General features: G+C 34.2%; 2 protein-coding genes across 6 annotated transcripts; both read right to left on the bottom strand.

Annotated features, from left to right (window-relative positions):
- Nucleotides 1–1,170: 1,170 nt before the first annotated feature.
- On the bottom strand, nt 1,171–5,245 carry LOC132045577 (uncharacterized). 4 transcript variants are annotated; one of them, XM_059436162.1, is made up of 3 exons: nt 3,604–3,848; nt 3,042–3,212; nt 1,171–2,513 (listed from the first exon to the last, which is right to left on the bottom strand). In XM_059436162.1, exons 1-3 carry the CDS (start codon nt 3,665–3,667, stop codon nt 2,359–2,361), a joined length of 390 nt encoding a protein of 129 aa, XP_059292145.1. In that variant the 5' UTR covers nt 3,668–3,848; the 3' UTR covers nt 1,171–2,358. The 4 variants fall into 4 exon arrangements, 2 of the variants coding, with proteins under 2 accessions (XP_059292145.1, XP_059292146.1); XM_059436163.1 differs by having other exon boundaries at nt 1,171–2,474; XR_009412468.1 differs by lacking the exon at nt 3,604–3,848 and adding an exon at nt 3,918–5,245 and having other exon boundaries at nt 1,171–3,212.
- A 2,052-nt stretch (nt 5,246–7,297) lies between these two features.
- Nucleotides 7,298–13,397, bottom strand: LOC132045575 (aspartate aminotransferase, chloroplastic). Of its 2 annotated transcripts, none has more exons than XM_059436160.1 (12): nt 13,261–13,397; nt 12,702–12,773; nt 12,576–12,632; nt 11,858–12,052; nt 11,678–11,716; nt 11,502–11,591; nt 11,297–11,405; nt 11,115–11,224; nt 9,899–10,042; nt 9,311–9,477; nt 8,149–8,413; nt 7,298–7,660 (listed from the first exon to the last, which is right to left on the bottom strand). In XM_059436160.1, exons 2-12 carry the CDS (start codon nt 12,771–12,773, stop codon nt 7,529–7,531), a joined length of 1,380 nt encoding a protein of 459 aa, XP_059292143.1. In that variant the 5' UTR covers nt 13,261–13,397; the 3' UTR covers nt 7,298–7,528. The 2 variants fall into 2 exon arrangements, with proteins under 2 accessions (XP_059292143.1, XP_059292144.1); XM_059436161.1 differs by having other exon boundaries at nt 12,702–12,856; nt 13,261–13,376.
- Nucleotides 13,398–14,543: the final 1,146 nt, after the last annotated feature.

Raw genomic sequence — 14,543 nt, 5'->3', positions numbered from 1 at the left:
GATATAGACTGACAAAGTTATGTATCTTGAAGCATTTTGGTGCATATTTATGTATATGCTTAATCTAAATTTTTTTTTTCTATATATGTATATGCTCCGGTAACAACTTTTAGAAAGCAATTTTGGAAATCTTTTTTTAGTGTTAGAGGAATACATCAGGGCCTTTTTCTTTTTCTTGAAAAAGAATATTAGACTACTGATTAACGTTCAAGTCGGCCATATTTCACACTACCATAGCCATGGTGTTTGCAAGGCCTCTATCCTCTCAATCATCCCATTTTTGCAAATAGGTGACTTGAGTAGCCAAATGGTGTTACACATTTTGCAAATTAAATTTAACTTTTTGGATAGGAACTCTTAGGATTGCCTTCTCATAGAATAGACTTTGTCATTTACAGGTTCAGGTCCTTGGTTTTATGAGGCACCTAATTATGGTTCGACTCTTAGGTGCATGTCCTGAGTATGAATGTTTAGTTTATGAGTCCATGAATAATGGTAGCCTCGAAGATCGGTTGTTCTAGAAAGATAACACCCCTCCAACCCATGAGAAATTCGGTTTAAAATCGTAGTTGAAATCGCTACAGGGCATCTATTCCTTCATCATACAAAGCCAGAACCTCTTGTCCATAGTGACCTTAAGTCATGAGACATTCTTTAATTCTTTTAGACAACAATTATGCCTGCAAAATTAGTGATGTTGGCTTGGCTAGGTTCATTTTTTATCAAATCGACATCCAAAATGGCTTAATATAGTACCCGCAAGATTCACGGAAAATATCAACGAAACTTAATCATCAGAAATGTAAATTGAAAAATAGGTAAGGCACAAAGGGGTACAAAGAATTAGTTCATACCATAAACTCTTGCCATTAATGTAATAATGTTTTAACTAATATTAGTTTTAGTAGTTGGTAATAAGTCGAAGCATTTTTTACTGATAGCAATATTTATGCAAATGTTCGTCATCCAGTGTATGATTCAATCAAAGGCAAAAAAATGATATGTTGTTCTTTATTTGCGCTTTGAGCTTGAAGCCCAAAAGACCATATATATATATATACATATTAGAATAACCAAACCAACTTTTTCTGGAAAAAGTCATTGATCAAATGGAGATAGATAGATGATCAGTTTGTCAACAACACTTATCACTATGAAGTCATTAATCAGGAAAGAGGTACTAAAGTCCACAGGAAACCATGAAAATGAGGCCTAAATCAGATCCAACAATGATTTTATTATTCTATGGGATACAAAAACAACTCAAGAACTTAAATAATTAAAGGGTACATGAACATGTTTGCTTAAATATCTTCCTGTAAATTTAACTCAATTCATTTGTACGATATCCATGGAGAATGTTTCTTTGATGTGGCAGCTAGTTTGTTTGCAGTACCTTGATGGACTTGAACGCAGTAAAGCAACTATAGACTCTAAGGAACAATTTACACATAAATGAATAACAAAGTTTAGAACTGAGGAATTGTGCAAGTTTGATTCACTTTTGCTAATAGGTGAATGCTTGATGGAAACTTAGAAAGGAATATAAACTAAACAGGAAACTATGCAGTTTGATCTCTGTAGGTTTGTCATAGTTACATGAGTTCTGATTTTGTAAACCAACCATATGGAATCCTTTCACCATGCAACAAATATTACTAACTTAATTTCTTCTCAAGTAGTGAGGCAGCTTACTTAGATCCTCATTCACAGCAATTGTCAGTTCCATCGTGTGTATAATAGAGCCGAAGCGCTAATTTTGTAACTCCGTGTAAAGGGAGTTTAGTCTATCAGCTGCCATTTATTCCCTTCTTTTCATGTAATATGAATTTCGTGCAGAAAAATTCATTGAAATAGTTATTACATGTTCATGAAGCGCCAACACAAAACTCTTAAATACCAGATTTATATAGAATGAATACGTTTGGGATTACAGTACAATACATTGTTAAGGCCGAGTATAATGCAAAAAAATTGACAGAAATGATGATTGTCACATGGGTAGCAGAACAACTTAAAACACCAGCTGCAGTAAAGAAGTAATATCCAGCTAGCAGCTGAGTATCTTAACATATAATAGCAGACATATTAGTTTTCTTAGAAGTGACTCAATACTCTTGAAAACAGGCTCAAACTTCTTTTCATTTGATAAGGTAAAAACCAGGCTCCGTTTGTAATATTAAATAAGGATGCTCTAGAGTATATGGATCCAGTAACCTATCTCTGGACAAATACGGCTTGTTCATTCATCTATTGAAAGTGCAAAAGAAAGTAAACGAATGAAATCTGAACAAACTAATGGAAAGAACAGAATATGTGATCTAAACTATTGAAACCGCCCAAAGAATAGATTCACTATTACCTGAGAAAACATGCCAAATGTGGTTGTTTAGTCCTCATGACTTGGCCATGGCCACCATAGATTGACCATATCCTCAATTTGGAGCCTATTTTTGCTCCAGTTACCGCAAAAACTTCACAAGTATAAAGATGTGATAGATCGAATTCTTTTTCTGCTCCAAAGATAGAAGCAGAAAATTCTTAGGCCATGTCATAACCGAAAGGCATTCAAGTGTAAATGAACTCTATTAAGCTAGCAACTGTATTATTAGGTATGCAAACTCATAAAGTATATATTCAGTGTCTATTTCAACTTATACGCTAATAAACTATATACTGTTCCTTGGTAATATTGTATGCTACATTTGTGTAACTATACACAATTATAGGTTATCCTGTTTGAACTTGACAAACTTATTTATGTCAGGAGATAGATATGTTAAAGAAACGTACACTTACAATTCATGTAAAGACCATTTCTCTTCTCATTTTTTCTTTTTCATTCACGATGACTCTCTTCTTCTTCAAGTAACTTGTCCTCTTCTTATTTTTCTCCTTCTTCTGGACACCTTTTTTGCTCTTTTCTTCTACTCACTTGCTCTCTAGTCAGTCAAATAATTTTTTTTTTAAGTTTCCTATATATCGAGCTTACTGTGCATAATAATAATCAACCTCAAACACCAAGAATCAGAGATATATACCAATATTGATGTGCTTCTTTTTTCCGCAAGCAAGGAAATTGACACCAAAAAGTAATAGAACACAGAGACGGAGAACATAATCTGTAATTAAGGTGGTCTCTTGGCCCTCCATCGTTGTGGCCTTTGTAAATGAATCAATCTGATGAGCTGTCATTATACCAGTTTCTTCTCCTGTATAGAAGAAATGTTGGTATATGGGCCTTGAAAACAAATTATAGGAGCGGGTAAAACTAATATTTGTTATTAGTATCACGTAACAAACATCAACTACATCAATTAGAGATAACAATTTATGCTTACGTTTGACATTGTTTAAAAAAAAAATGTATATTGTTACCTTCCTGCAAGGTGTTCCTTTAAAATCCTATCAAAATATAGCTCTAATATTGCTTACAATAGTAAACGTTTTCAGAAAGGGTAAGATTAGCAGTCTCCTGTATCAATAGCAACAGGTCTCCCTTGGTAAGTCAACTCTGCTTCAAGTTCATCAATGCTTCTACATGCAACATATGAAACTACTGCTCCTAATAGTTAGTACTTTAATAGATGTGTTCTCACATACCTTTTAACCATTTAGGCTTTTCAGGGAACCAAGCTCCTTTGCGCTCACCAATTAGAGGCGACATGAAGATGCAAATGAAGCAACCCAATAGGAGTTAAGCACAAACCCAAACGAATAATACAATTTCAGAATTCTTAAATTTGCATCATTTATGATTTTCAACTAAAATTCATTTCAACTATGAGGTATGCATCACTATCTTGAAAGCACGAAAACGAACGTAACAATAGCTTCCATTATTTCAAAATTTAGACGCCACAGCCTATAACTATATCAGCGTACATACAAATACTATTCTAAAATCAGCATTTTACCTTTTCATCAAAATTGCCCAGCTGTCATTGTTCCGAACATCACCAAAATCAGTCAACTACGCTTGAATCCGTGTTCACGTTCACAATTAACCAACTATCCGTAAACAAATAGAAATACAATATTACAGGACTGAAACAAAATCTATTACAGTATCAAACTCAAACCAAGCTCCATAAAGAAATTCAGGATTGTGCATTCAATGCAATCTCCTGAAATCTCTCCGAGACACCAACATGAGAACGTGTGGTTTTTTTGTTTTTTCTAATCATGTAAAAGTGAAACATAAAAGAAGTTTGATCAGTTTTAAGGTTGTTGAGTAGTGTTGTCGAGTATAGTGAACCTAATTGGAAAAATAGGAATCTTGCTATACTTTTAAAAAAAGATGTGAATTTTAGAACATGTGACTGGACTATACATTTCATGTGAATATAGTGTGGAGAAAGATTCATGGGAGTTTCAGAAAAAAGAAAACTGCCACTGTTTCTAGATAGAATTATGCCTAAAGATGAAGGTAGTAAAATTATACTTGACTGTTCAGTTTTGGATGAGAAGTTGTAACCAACTCTAATTCAAGTAATGTTGACTTGCAGATAAGATTTGCAAGTAATGATTCTATTCAACTTTTAAAAGCAGTTACATATGCAAATAGCCACCCACCCATGTTTTCAGTCCCTCACACGACACACACATTTACATATGCACACACCCGCTTTCCACTACCTCTCACACGACACACACAATCACATAGATTCAGGTTTTGAAATTAAATATTAATATTTAATTATTTTTAAATTCAAAACAATAACTAATTAATTATTTTTTGTCCTAAAACTATCCTCTTTTTAATAATATATATATATAGATTCAATAAAAAAAGAAGTAAATGGAGCTTAAATTTAGGACACGATTGAGAATTTAGTTAATACTTAAATTCATTTTTTTTAAATTACATTAAAAAATATACAAAATTGAGGAAAATATCTGACGTGACTTGAAAAGAAAGGAAAAAACATTCTATAATTTTTTTTTCAAGTAACCAATAAGAAAGTAAACACACCACAACAACATGTATTTGACAAAAAAAAAAAAAAAAAAAAAAAAAAAAGAAAGAAAAGAGAACATTAGCAACGTAGAACGTGCTCAGCCCACATAGGATGATTGTGGGTATGCTTGGCTCTAATATTTTGGAGCACGTCCCTTTTAATCTAATTTTATATATTTTTTTTAAATTGTAAATCAGTAGATTTGAATTCAATTCAAAAGATTAACTAATCATTACCTAATTACCTAATTTTTGTCCTAAAATTAACACATGGCATTTTCTTGTGCTACCACTTGTCACAATTCTATTGCAAACTATCCTCTTTTTAATAATATATAGATATAGATTTTGGTCATCAAATCTTTCCTTATTTGAATCCTAATTTGTACTATTAAACTTGTATTCGGATCTTTCCAAATTGTAATATTGAGTACCTTTGCCTAATATTTGAACCTAAATCAACTAAGGTACGTTTACCATATTAAAGTTACGACAAATGAAATTTGTCCTCTGTTTGTTGCATTGAAACATATGTATCCTCAATTTTAGGCTTTGAACGTGTAAGTAATTCCTTGAATTTGAATTCATCCTTTTCCTTTGTTTGGCAGCTTAATAATTCCTTAACAAGAACTAGAGTTTTGACAAAATACTAATTTTGTGATGTTCATTATTCAGTGCCCAAAAGGAAAAAAATAGTTGAATTTCAAAAACAATGTCAACTATATATATTAGACGCTTTTCCAGGTCTCTCTCATTGATAACTCTAGGTTAAATAGTCTCCTCCCTATTAACTTTCAATTCTTTCCGTAAGTGAAAAATATTTATCGTACGAAGGATTCTTCTACATAGTTTAAAGTAACTTTTTCATGTATTGAGTTTAAAGTAACTTTTTCATGTATTGTTGACAATAGCTTTGAGTTCTTGATTTTCATGACAAAATTATATCTACTGTATATTTTGTTTCTCATCTCTTTGTTAATGTTGGGCACTGTTTGAGAAGACTTCTTGGATCCAAAACGTTTTTTTGGTTTACTAGAGGACAACCAACCTTAACTTGCAAAGGTTCTTCAGATCACGACATCATATGGTTATCAGGAGTTTTCCAGATAGAATATCCTTTATTTCAAAATTTCATATTTATAGTTTCAGTTGTTGGAATAAATAGGATTTTGTCGATTTTCTTGATTGTTGATGTTTTTTGTTCTCTATCTTTGTGCTGGTGATGTATAATTTTCAATTCGCTTACTTTCACTTACAAGCTTGTTTGGATGGTTGTTCCCTATTGTATTGTATTGTATTGTATTGTGTTGTTAATTCAAATACAATGTTTATTTTGATTGTTACTTTAATTATATTGTATCGTATAACGACGAAAAGTCTCATTTTATGAAACGACCATTTTGGTGTTATCGCGTCGTTACCTTATTTATTTTTTCTCATTTTGTTTTTACTTATTATCTAATAATCATATTTTCTCCTTTATCCTACCCTTTTATGATAACTCTACACCGTACCTTAATTTTCTTGTAGGTTTATCTTTCAAATTGTTGATGTCTGACATTATGTAACGAAACGATCAATCCAAATAATGTATTCATCAGAACAATATAGTACAACACAATACAATATAATACGATACATTATGAAACAATAAGCGTAACAGCCATCCAAACAAAGTGTTCTTTTCTTTTGTTAGACATAAAATCTACCTCAAAAATCTAATGAGAGAGATTTTTTATATCATCAGGAATTGAAGTTCGAGCAATCAATATCACATCATAAAAATATATATATTGAAAGATTGTCTGCTACAGTATCGAGTGCAAAGTTGGGTTTAGGATAATGTATTAAATTTTCTTTTCGCAGGTTTGGCAATTAATCGATTATTGGTAACTTGTTTTTCTTAGACATTAATTATTTGTTATTACACTAATTTCAATTCCTTCTCTTGAAATAGATTTTCATCATTAAATAAAAAATTGCATTTAATTTAACGTCAATTTCTATTTTCCAACATTTGTTCTCCTCGTATACATTTTATACAACGCGATGCACACGTGCTAAAACTAGTTTAAAAATAAATACGAGTTTATACAATCAAACGTTGAGAAAACAAACAATTTTAATTATTTAGTATTCAAACCTTAATACATCTTACTCAGATTCAAACATCTTAATACATCTTACTCAGATTCAAACATCTTAATACATATCTTAATATTCAGATTCATACGTCTCAATTTTAATAAAAATAAACGGGCCCTTGATCAATCTAGTGTCGGCAAAAATTATAGTTGAAGAGCTGACAAGCTCCAGAGTAAGATATTTACTCTAGCATTGCTCTGGAAAAACATTTCCCTTAATTATTTTAGAATCCAACTGTTTAGAAATTGTTAAAATTTGCTTCATGGTTCATACAGATATAAATCTGCAAACCGCAGACAAGCTGAAAGCCTGAAACTATTATTACAATATTTAAGAGGATCACGTGCTCAACAGGAAGAATGAAGTACACATTGAAATTCCTGCAGATATTACTATCAAAACTACTCTCACAATCCAAGATTTTTAGCTCACATTGTAGTATGAGTCAATGATGGAATCTGCAAGATATTCACATTTAGCAGCCGATAATCCAGCCAAAGATATCCTTCCATCTTTTGTCATGTACACATGCCACTTATTGCTCATGTTCTCGCTCTGCGTAACCAACAAGAGTGGGAAATAGAATGACCACCAGAAATGCAGGTATAGGGAAAGAAATATATAAACAGTTGATACTCCACTCGATAGTTATAGTCCCAAGGACAGAGGAGGAGTCAGGATTTGAAGCTTGTGGGTTCAGAGTTCTAATTCTTTAAAGTTACTGGGTTCTAAATTAATAATTTGTACATATTTGACAAAAAATTAATACAAATATATGGTTCGGACCAAAGCTACTGGGTTCGGCCGAACCCATGCCCGAAGGGCTAGCTCCGCCCCTGGCAAGGAGACTCTCACTGCACTATCTTTTGCATATTGAACTTAAAAAATCGGTCAGAAAGGAAGGAAAGAATGTCTTCCTGAAAATAAGTGCTGAGTGAAGAACGTGCTATGTGATGAATGATCAAGGCCAGAAACATGTTGACCAAATAAAATTGAATTTAAGATATTGCGATGAAGCAAGAACTTAATTCACAGGACTTTACCTGAGCTTTGTTGAGGCCTGTGAAGGAGAACATTCCAATCTGCTTCAGAATGAATGACCAGTCCTTTCCACTCTTATCCTTGGCGGAGATGCTATCATATAGCTTCTGTCTCATGCTCTTTATCCTTCCTGCCATCATTTCCATCTCTTGTTTCCATTCACTGAAGAGCTCAGGAGTTCCAACGACATTGGCAACAATTTTAGCACCGTGAATGGGGGGATTGGAGTACATGGGTCGAGCAAGCCTTTTTAGCTGGCTTTTCACCCTGTGAGTTAGTAGAGATGCATATATTAGTAGGTAAAATTAAGCAAATAATTCTATTGGTTCACCCACATAAAATCCACTCAGGCCATGGGCTCAGATGATAGGAGAGAGCATATGTACAAAGTAAGAATATCAAAGCAAAGGACAGCATCTGGTACTTGGCATTTTATAAGGAACCATTGATTACAAAGCAAGGAAAATGCTTATTCTTATTCTATCAGCTCATCAAGACATAACAAGGGTTCAAAACACAGCAAAGTCAAAATGTTAAGGTGGTTTTTCTCATATCCCTCAGTTTTTGTTGGCAAAGTTACACATTACTTGTATTGGTAGAGGATGCAGACACCCAGTGGAATAGTCAAGGTGAGTTTAAGTTGGCCCAAACACCACAGTTTTCAAATAGAAATAAAAGGACATAACAAGTTCGACATCTCTATCTGTTTTGGCTATGAGACAGTATGACCTAATCTCACCATTTCAGCAACATCGTGGTTAGTATGTCATCTAAACCCACTGAACAGCTTTCATTGTCGTTCTATGTTTACCAGGAAGGGAAGATGGGTTTTTTTTTTAATAAATAAAGTCAGCATTGGCATATGGAGGAAAACAACAAACCTTTTTTTTTGCATATATAGTTATAGCCAGGGGAGATACTTTTTCGGAACGGATTTCAAGTTAGCAGGGCTACGCACAAGGCAGCACAATAACCATTGTCGAAAGCAACAAAAGAAAAAGGGATTAAAGCTTCTCATCCGGCTGTGATGTATAGTTTGCCCAGAAAGAACTCTACATAAGGAACATAAAGAAATGGCATTATGATTTAACCAAAATCTTCAGTGCAACATCATTTTCCAAATATAGAGGAGAACTATGAGACTGTTAATGTTGGCCACTTTACCTTGTCGCGGCATCAGCAGATGAGCAAAGAACATTAATAGCTCCAATCCTTTCTCCATAGAGACCCAGATTTTTACTATATGATTGAGCAACCAAAAGCTCCATACCACGTGCAGCAAACAATCTCACAGATGAGGCATCTTCGTCAAGGCTGCCACTTGCAAATCCCTGCAGTGTAGCATGTAGATTAGATGAGGCATCTAGATTGTTATAGAATACAGATTTCCAGTGCAAATATCTGAATATAATGACCTTGTTCTAATAATTTCACTGTAGAAATTCATTTTTTCAAAATCAGTAAATTTCATTGATACACACCAAGACAGTGGCAAAAAATAAGTATAAAGCGGCTTAACCAACTTCATCTATCATTACAGCAAGGTACACTCTCCTTACATCAAAAGAAGAAATGAAATTAGAAAGATCTTTCCCTATTTCGAAACAATCTCTTATTTCCTCTCTCTCTCTCTCTCTCTCACACACACACACACACACACACACAGAGAAAGAGACGCGCAATTTAAACTTTTAAGAAACTTGAAATTTTACAGCTTCACAAATGAAAGTTTTTGGGTTCAGCACAGATTACCTGGTAGGCAACATCAAAAAATGGAATGTGGTTCTTCTCCTGAATTACATCAGCAAGCTTTTCCCACTGTTCAGGTGTGGGATCAATACCAGTTGGGTTGTGTGCACAGCCGTGGAGCAAGATAAATGATCCTTCTGGGGCAGCCTATAAACAAGTAATACCATTATATTTTGTCAATGACTCACACAAGAACGGGAAGGAAAAAAAAAAAAAAAAAAAGTTTCCCTCAGAGACTGTTTTTTAATGTGGGAAGAAGAGCAAGGAGGGCCAACAAGACTGCACATACACATGTAAGACATAGCAAAGACATCTAGTACTGGATATTTGACTTGCGAGATAATGTAGAGAAATAAAATTTCACGCCAACATAGGAACTCAAGACCTAAAAGGAGAGAGTGCAGCCAACTTTTTGCATATTACATCCTCACAAGAAAAAAGATTTTCTCAATTTTATTCAGTCACTTCAAATGAATTTGAATACGGAACACATATTCGATGGGTTAAATTGATTAAATGTTGAAAGACTCAATAGTCGAATCTGAATCTAGGGGGTGGAAGAGACAAGAGTAAGCTAGAAGATGACCAATCCTTCCCCATCAAAATTGGGGTCGAGTCTATTGTCAGAGGCTCATAAAAGGACGTTTAAGGCATTACCCTCACGGGTGAACCTATAGGGGAGGGTAGAGGTCTTCCTAAATACAACTGGGTTTGGCTCGTTGCCTTTGATTCCTTTCCCACAGCATAAGATAAAGGGTGCCCTTTCACAACCTAAAAAATACCAAACTTTCTCTAAGTAGAGTGTGAGCAGCAAGCTCCTCTGATTTTCCATTTCAGGATGACTGCTCACATTGAAAGAACCAAGCCACTCCTACCAAGAAATAGAAAGAAAAGAAAAGCAACACACACACGCCATTGTCAAGGGTGCAAATCTTGCATGTTTTTTCTGACTACATGTAAACTAATTAGCAGAGATATGGATCAATACAAACATCAGAAGGCAGAGCACCACCAAACAGAAAAAGCATCCGGGAGATACAATGCTATTCTAGAATGAATAATGCATCTCTGCATCAGGCTTCAACTACTGAAAGTCAGAGCTTGTCCCACATACAAAGGCCCCACAAGTCCATGGACTTGTGGAGAACGGAAAAAGACAGTTCTCACTACTACTTTACAATCTCAACCACAAAGATGACAATGTGAGGACGACAATAACCTTTATATCTTCTATCATCCCAGCAAAATCAAGTCCAACCGTTTTGGGATCATAATAACGATATTCAGACCAAGGCACCCTAGCATCATTGAAAATGTTTTTATGATTTCCTGCAAAACATAACGGTAAAATTCAGTATGATGAAATTCACCCAAATTAATCCAAAAGCACGATATACGCACCCCATGTTGGAGATGATATCAAAACCTTAGAGCCAGGGAAGTAACGCTCTATCAGTGCTGCAGCAATACGCAACGACCCAGTTCCTGATAGACCTTGGATAGTAGCCACCTGAACAAGAAACAAACAACGTCATGCAGAACATAATCCATGGAAAATGAATCTACATGTTCCAGGATACTCTTTCACTATGAGCAAAAAACCTACCCTTTGTTGCTGAATCACCGGGTTATCTGCCCCAAACAACAACTCTGCTGTGACTTTGTTGAATGCAGCCAAACCTTCTATCGGAAGATACTATGTGTCCATGGATTAAAATAAGAAAGAAATTCCACCACATAAAGCTAGTCAAGGCCAAAAGATGAATTTAGTATATCAAGTACCTCTTTGTTGTCTCCTCTCTCCAGCATAAGGTTCTCCGCCTACAGAAAAGTAATTTCCTCATCATTCAGATGAAAAACTATGGAAAATTACAACAATATTTAAAGATGAACCCATGGGACAAGGCAATTCATTCATAATTTACAAATTACTAGAGCTTAAACAAGAGATGAAGAACTTACTTTCTTAACAACGTTGAGGACATATGGTTGAAGATCCTCCGTGCGGTAAGCCCCAACTCCAAGGTTAAGTTTCAGTTCGTTTGTATCAGCCTTGAATGCTTCAGAGACTCCAAGAATGGGGTCAGGAGGAGCCATTGTTATTCCCTCAAATCGAGAGACGTTAACAGCAACAGTCATAGTAGTCCGACCATTTGACTGGAAAACAAAAAGAGAGAAACATGAGATTTTAATATAAGAGATCCCAATTCAGAAAGTTATAAAATCATATCTTTGGTTCATGCTCCTCCCTCCCCTTGGGTTTGGATATTGTTGCAATATAAATAAGCAATCTGTCTGAGCTTGTTTTCTTTGTCTTTCCCTACTGTGCCATTTTCAAGGTGAGTGGGAGGATCAATTACAGCCTTTGAGCTCATTAAAAAGCTCATTGTTTCAATGACAACAAAACAGAAATAGAGATTTTATTGAACCCTCTTTGAATTGAATGTTATAATCCAAAATGTTGTTACAAACTGATCCAACGAATTAGTAGTGCTGACATAATAATAAGTTCTGGAGTTGATTTACGAAGCATGATAGGATCATCCTGTTCATTTGTATGGAAATCATCCCACTCCCAATTGAACTCTTCTTTTGTATACTCTAGAGGAAAGAACCTACTAGGAGTTGCCCTACAACAGTAAAGCTGTTGCCTCTCAGCAAAACAACACAAAGCTCCTACCTTTGCCTTCACAAAGTCCTTCCCGAAAAAGGCAGAAGTCCCAAGCTTCAGCTTTGACTGCTCAAACACAAACAATGGCATGAATTAGGAACAGTCTAAGATAGGGCAAGTGATGAGATATATTACCTTGAGATTATCTTGCAAGGAAAATGAAGCTGATGGAGTGGCAGAAGCTAGAGAGAATATTGTGGAAGCCATCTGGAACAAAATGTTAATCAGCTTAGTTCTGGGCCTATACAGTTGACATTTAAAGCTAGGATGACTACAGTTGCACTGAGAATCTAAACAGGGAAAAGAACATTCTCTTGTCAGTAAAAAGGCGGATTAAGCCACAAGAAAATAAAATACTAATATCTTCCTTCCTTTTCTACATCCTAGTCTAAGGTTAGTCTGCTAAATGCCTAGTAGTGTCTGACTTGGGGATCAAATCATACAGCAATTAACATGAATCCATGTAGTAATTACCATGTCTATGACAAATAACCAAGAAAACTGTGTAATTCAGGACCCAAAATGTCATATAAGATCAAAAACCGAAAGTATATCAAACATAAGCAAATAAAGTGGGTGACCGAGTGTGAGTAAGCAGTGGATCAAAATCAAGATTAATACAAGAGGAAATGTGAAATAAAGCTGATATGATTACAAGATTTGAGGATTCAATAAAATAGCAAGAAATGGAAACCTATATGTATGAAAGGCACTCAGTCGCAAAGGAAGAAGTGGGGATAGAAGAAGGGGTTTTCGGGACTTTAGGAAAGCTGAGACAAAGGGAAGAAATGATCGATGGAAACGAGGATCCAGCCTATTCTTACTTATACTTATTTAATGTATATATATCAGGATAACTTACATAAATATCTGCCTTTTAGAAGCAATTAGTCATACATAATTATCCGTTTTATATTTACAATTCATAGCTACTATTAGATATTTTCACTGTATTTGACTATATTTGAAATTATTTAGTTGTATCCAACCTTATCTGATGTCACGTGTATTTAAATGTATTTGAATGTATTTGAGCTGCCGCGAAGTTGAATGTATTCACTGTATTTAAATGTATCTCATATGTATTTGACTCATATATCTTGTATCTCATTTATATTTGACTCATTTTTGCTTATTTTCTTGTATCTGAAATACATTCAGATATGAGACAAGAAGCAAAAATAAGCCAAATACATATGAAATACAAGATATATGAGCCAAATACATGGGATACAAGACATATGAGCCAAATATAGGTTTGAACCTGCGCGGGCAGGGGTAAAGCCCACACCCAATAACCACTCTAGCCACGGCTGCTTGACGTATCATGTAGCTACGAAATGAAAATATAGCTACAAAATGTAATTGTTGCAAAAGATAGTTATTATCAATAATTACCTCTTAGATGAAGCTTACATCAAGTAATTTTTCCTATATACTATATTAGTTTCATTAGGCTCGTGCGCTCAAAATATAGAAATGGTATTTTAAATTAAGAAAAGTATAATTTGTATCACATTTCTTTCATTTCATAATTAATATCATCTAGTGGCATGTTAAACATGTCTTGTTCACAAGTCTTCGTAATTATTAAAGTTTTTAATCACATGATTGGATAAGCTTAAGTAAAAAATTATTTCTAAGGAAGGAAGTGTAGCTGGAGAATTAGAAAGTACGAAAGGGACACAAGTGATTCACTATTTTGTAAAATAACCTAATTTAAAATGTGTTACTAATTACAACTTGATGAATATCATAAATCGAAAAACATTGGCATTTTTATGAATTTGTGAGCATGTAATTTCTTAGTTATTGATAGAAATAAATTTATTTTCGGTGTTTATTAAGTTTTAATTTCAATTATAATTTCCCGTGGAAGAGTTTTTTGCAAAACTCATTTGTTTATCTTCTAGAATCATATAGTAAAACAAAAATTCTCAATGACTTCAAGTTTATATTACTATATTTATAACATTG

This window comes from Lycium ferocissimum, unplaced genomic scaffold (genome assembly GCF_029784015.1).
Source record: "Lycium ferocissimum isolate CSIRO_LF1 unplaced genomic scaffold, AGI_CSIRO_Lferr_CH_V1 ctg7104, whole genome shotgun sequence".
Lineage (NCBI taxonomy): Eukaryota > Viridiplantae > Streptophyta > Magnoliopsida > Solanales > Solanaceae > Lycium > Lycium ferocissimum.
The sequence above is the reverse complement of the archived record's forward strand: the minus strand, read 5'-3'. Positions and strand labels throughout refer to the sequence as shown.

Coding starts and splice junctions, on each gene's coding strand:
- LOC132045577 (XM_059436162.1), bottom strand. CDS start 3,667: ATGTCGCCTCTAATTGGTGAGCGCAAAGGAGCTTGGTTCCCTGAAAAG. Junction 3,213..3,603: donor AAAGCCTAAATGGTTAAAAG/GTATGTGAGAAC, acceptor TCTTCTATACAG/GAGAAGAAACTGGTATAATG. Junction 2,514..3,041: donor AAAGAAGCACATCAATATTG/GTATATATCTCT, acceptor TCTTTGGAGCAG/AAAAAGAATTCGATCTATCA.
- LOC132045575 (XM_059436160.1), bottom strand. CDS start 12,773: ATGGCTTCCACAATATTCTCTCTAGCTTCTGCCACTCCATCAGCTTCA. Junction 10,043..11,114: donor GGATGATAGAAGATATAAAG/GTTATTGTCGTC, acceptor ACTTGTTTATAG/GCTGCCCCAGAAGGATCATT. Junction 8,414..9,310: donor TCTGCTGATGCCGCGACAAG/GTAAAGTGGCCA, acceptor ACTAACTCACAG/GGTGAAAAGCCAGCTAAAAA.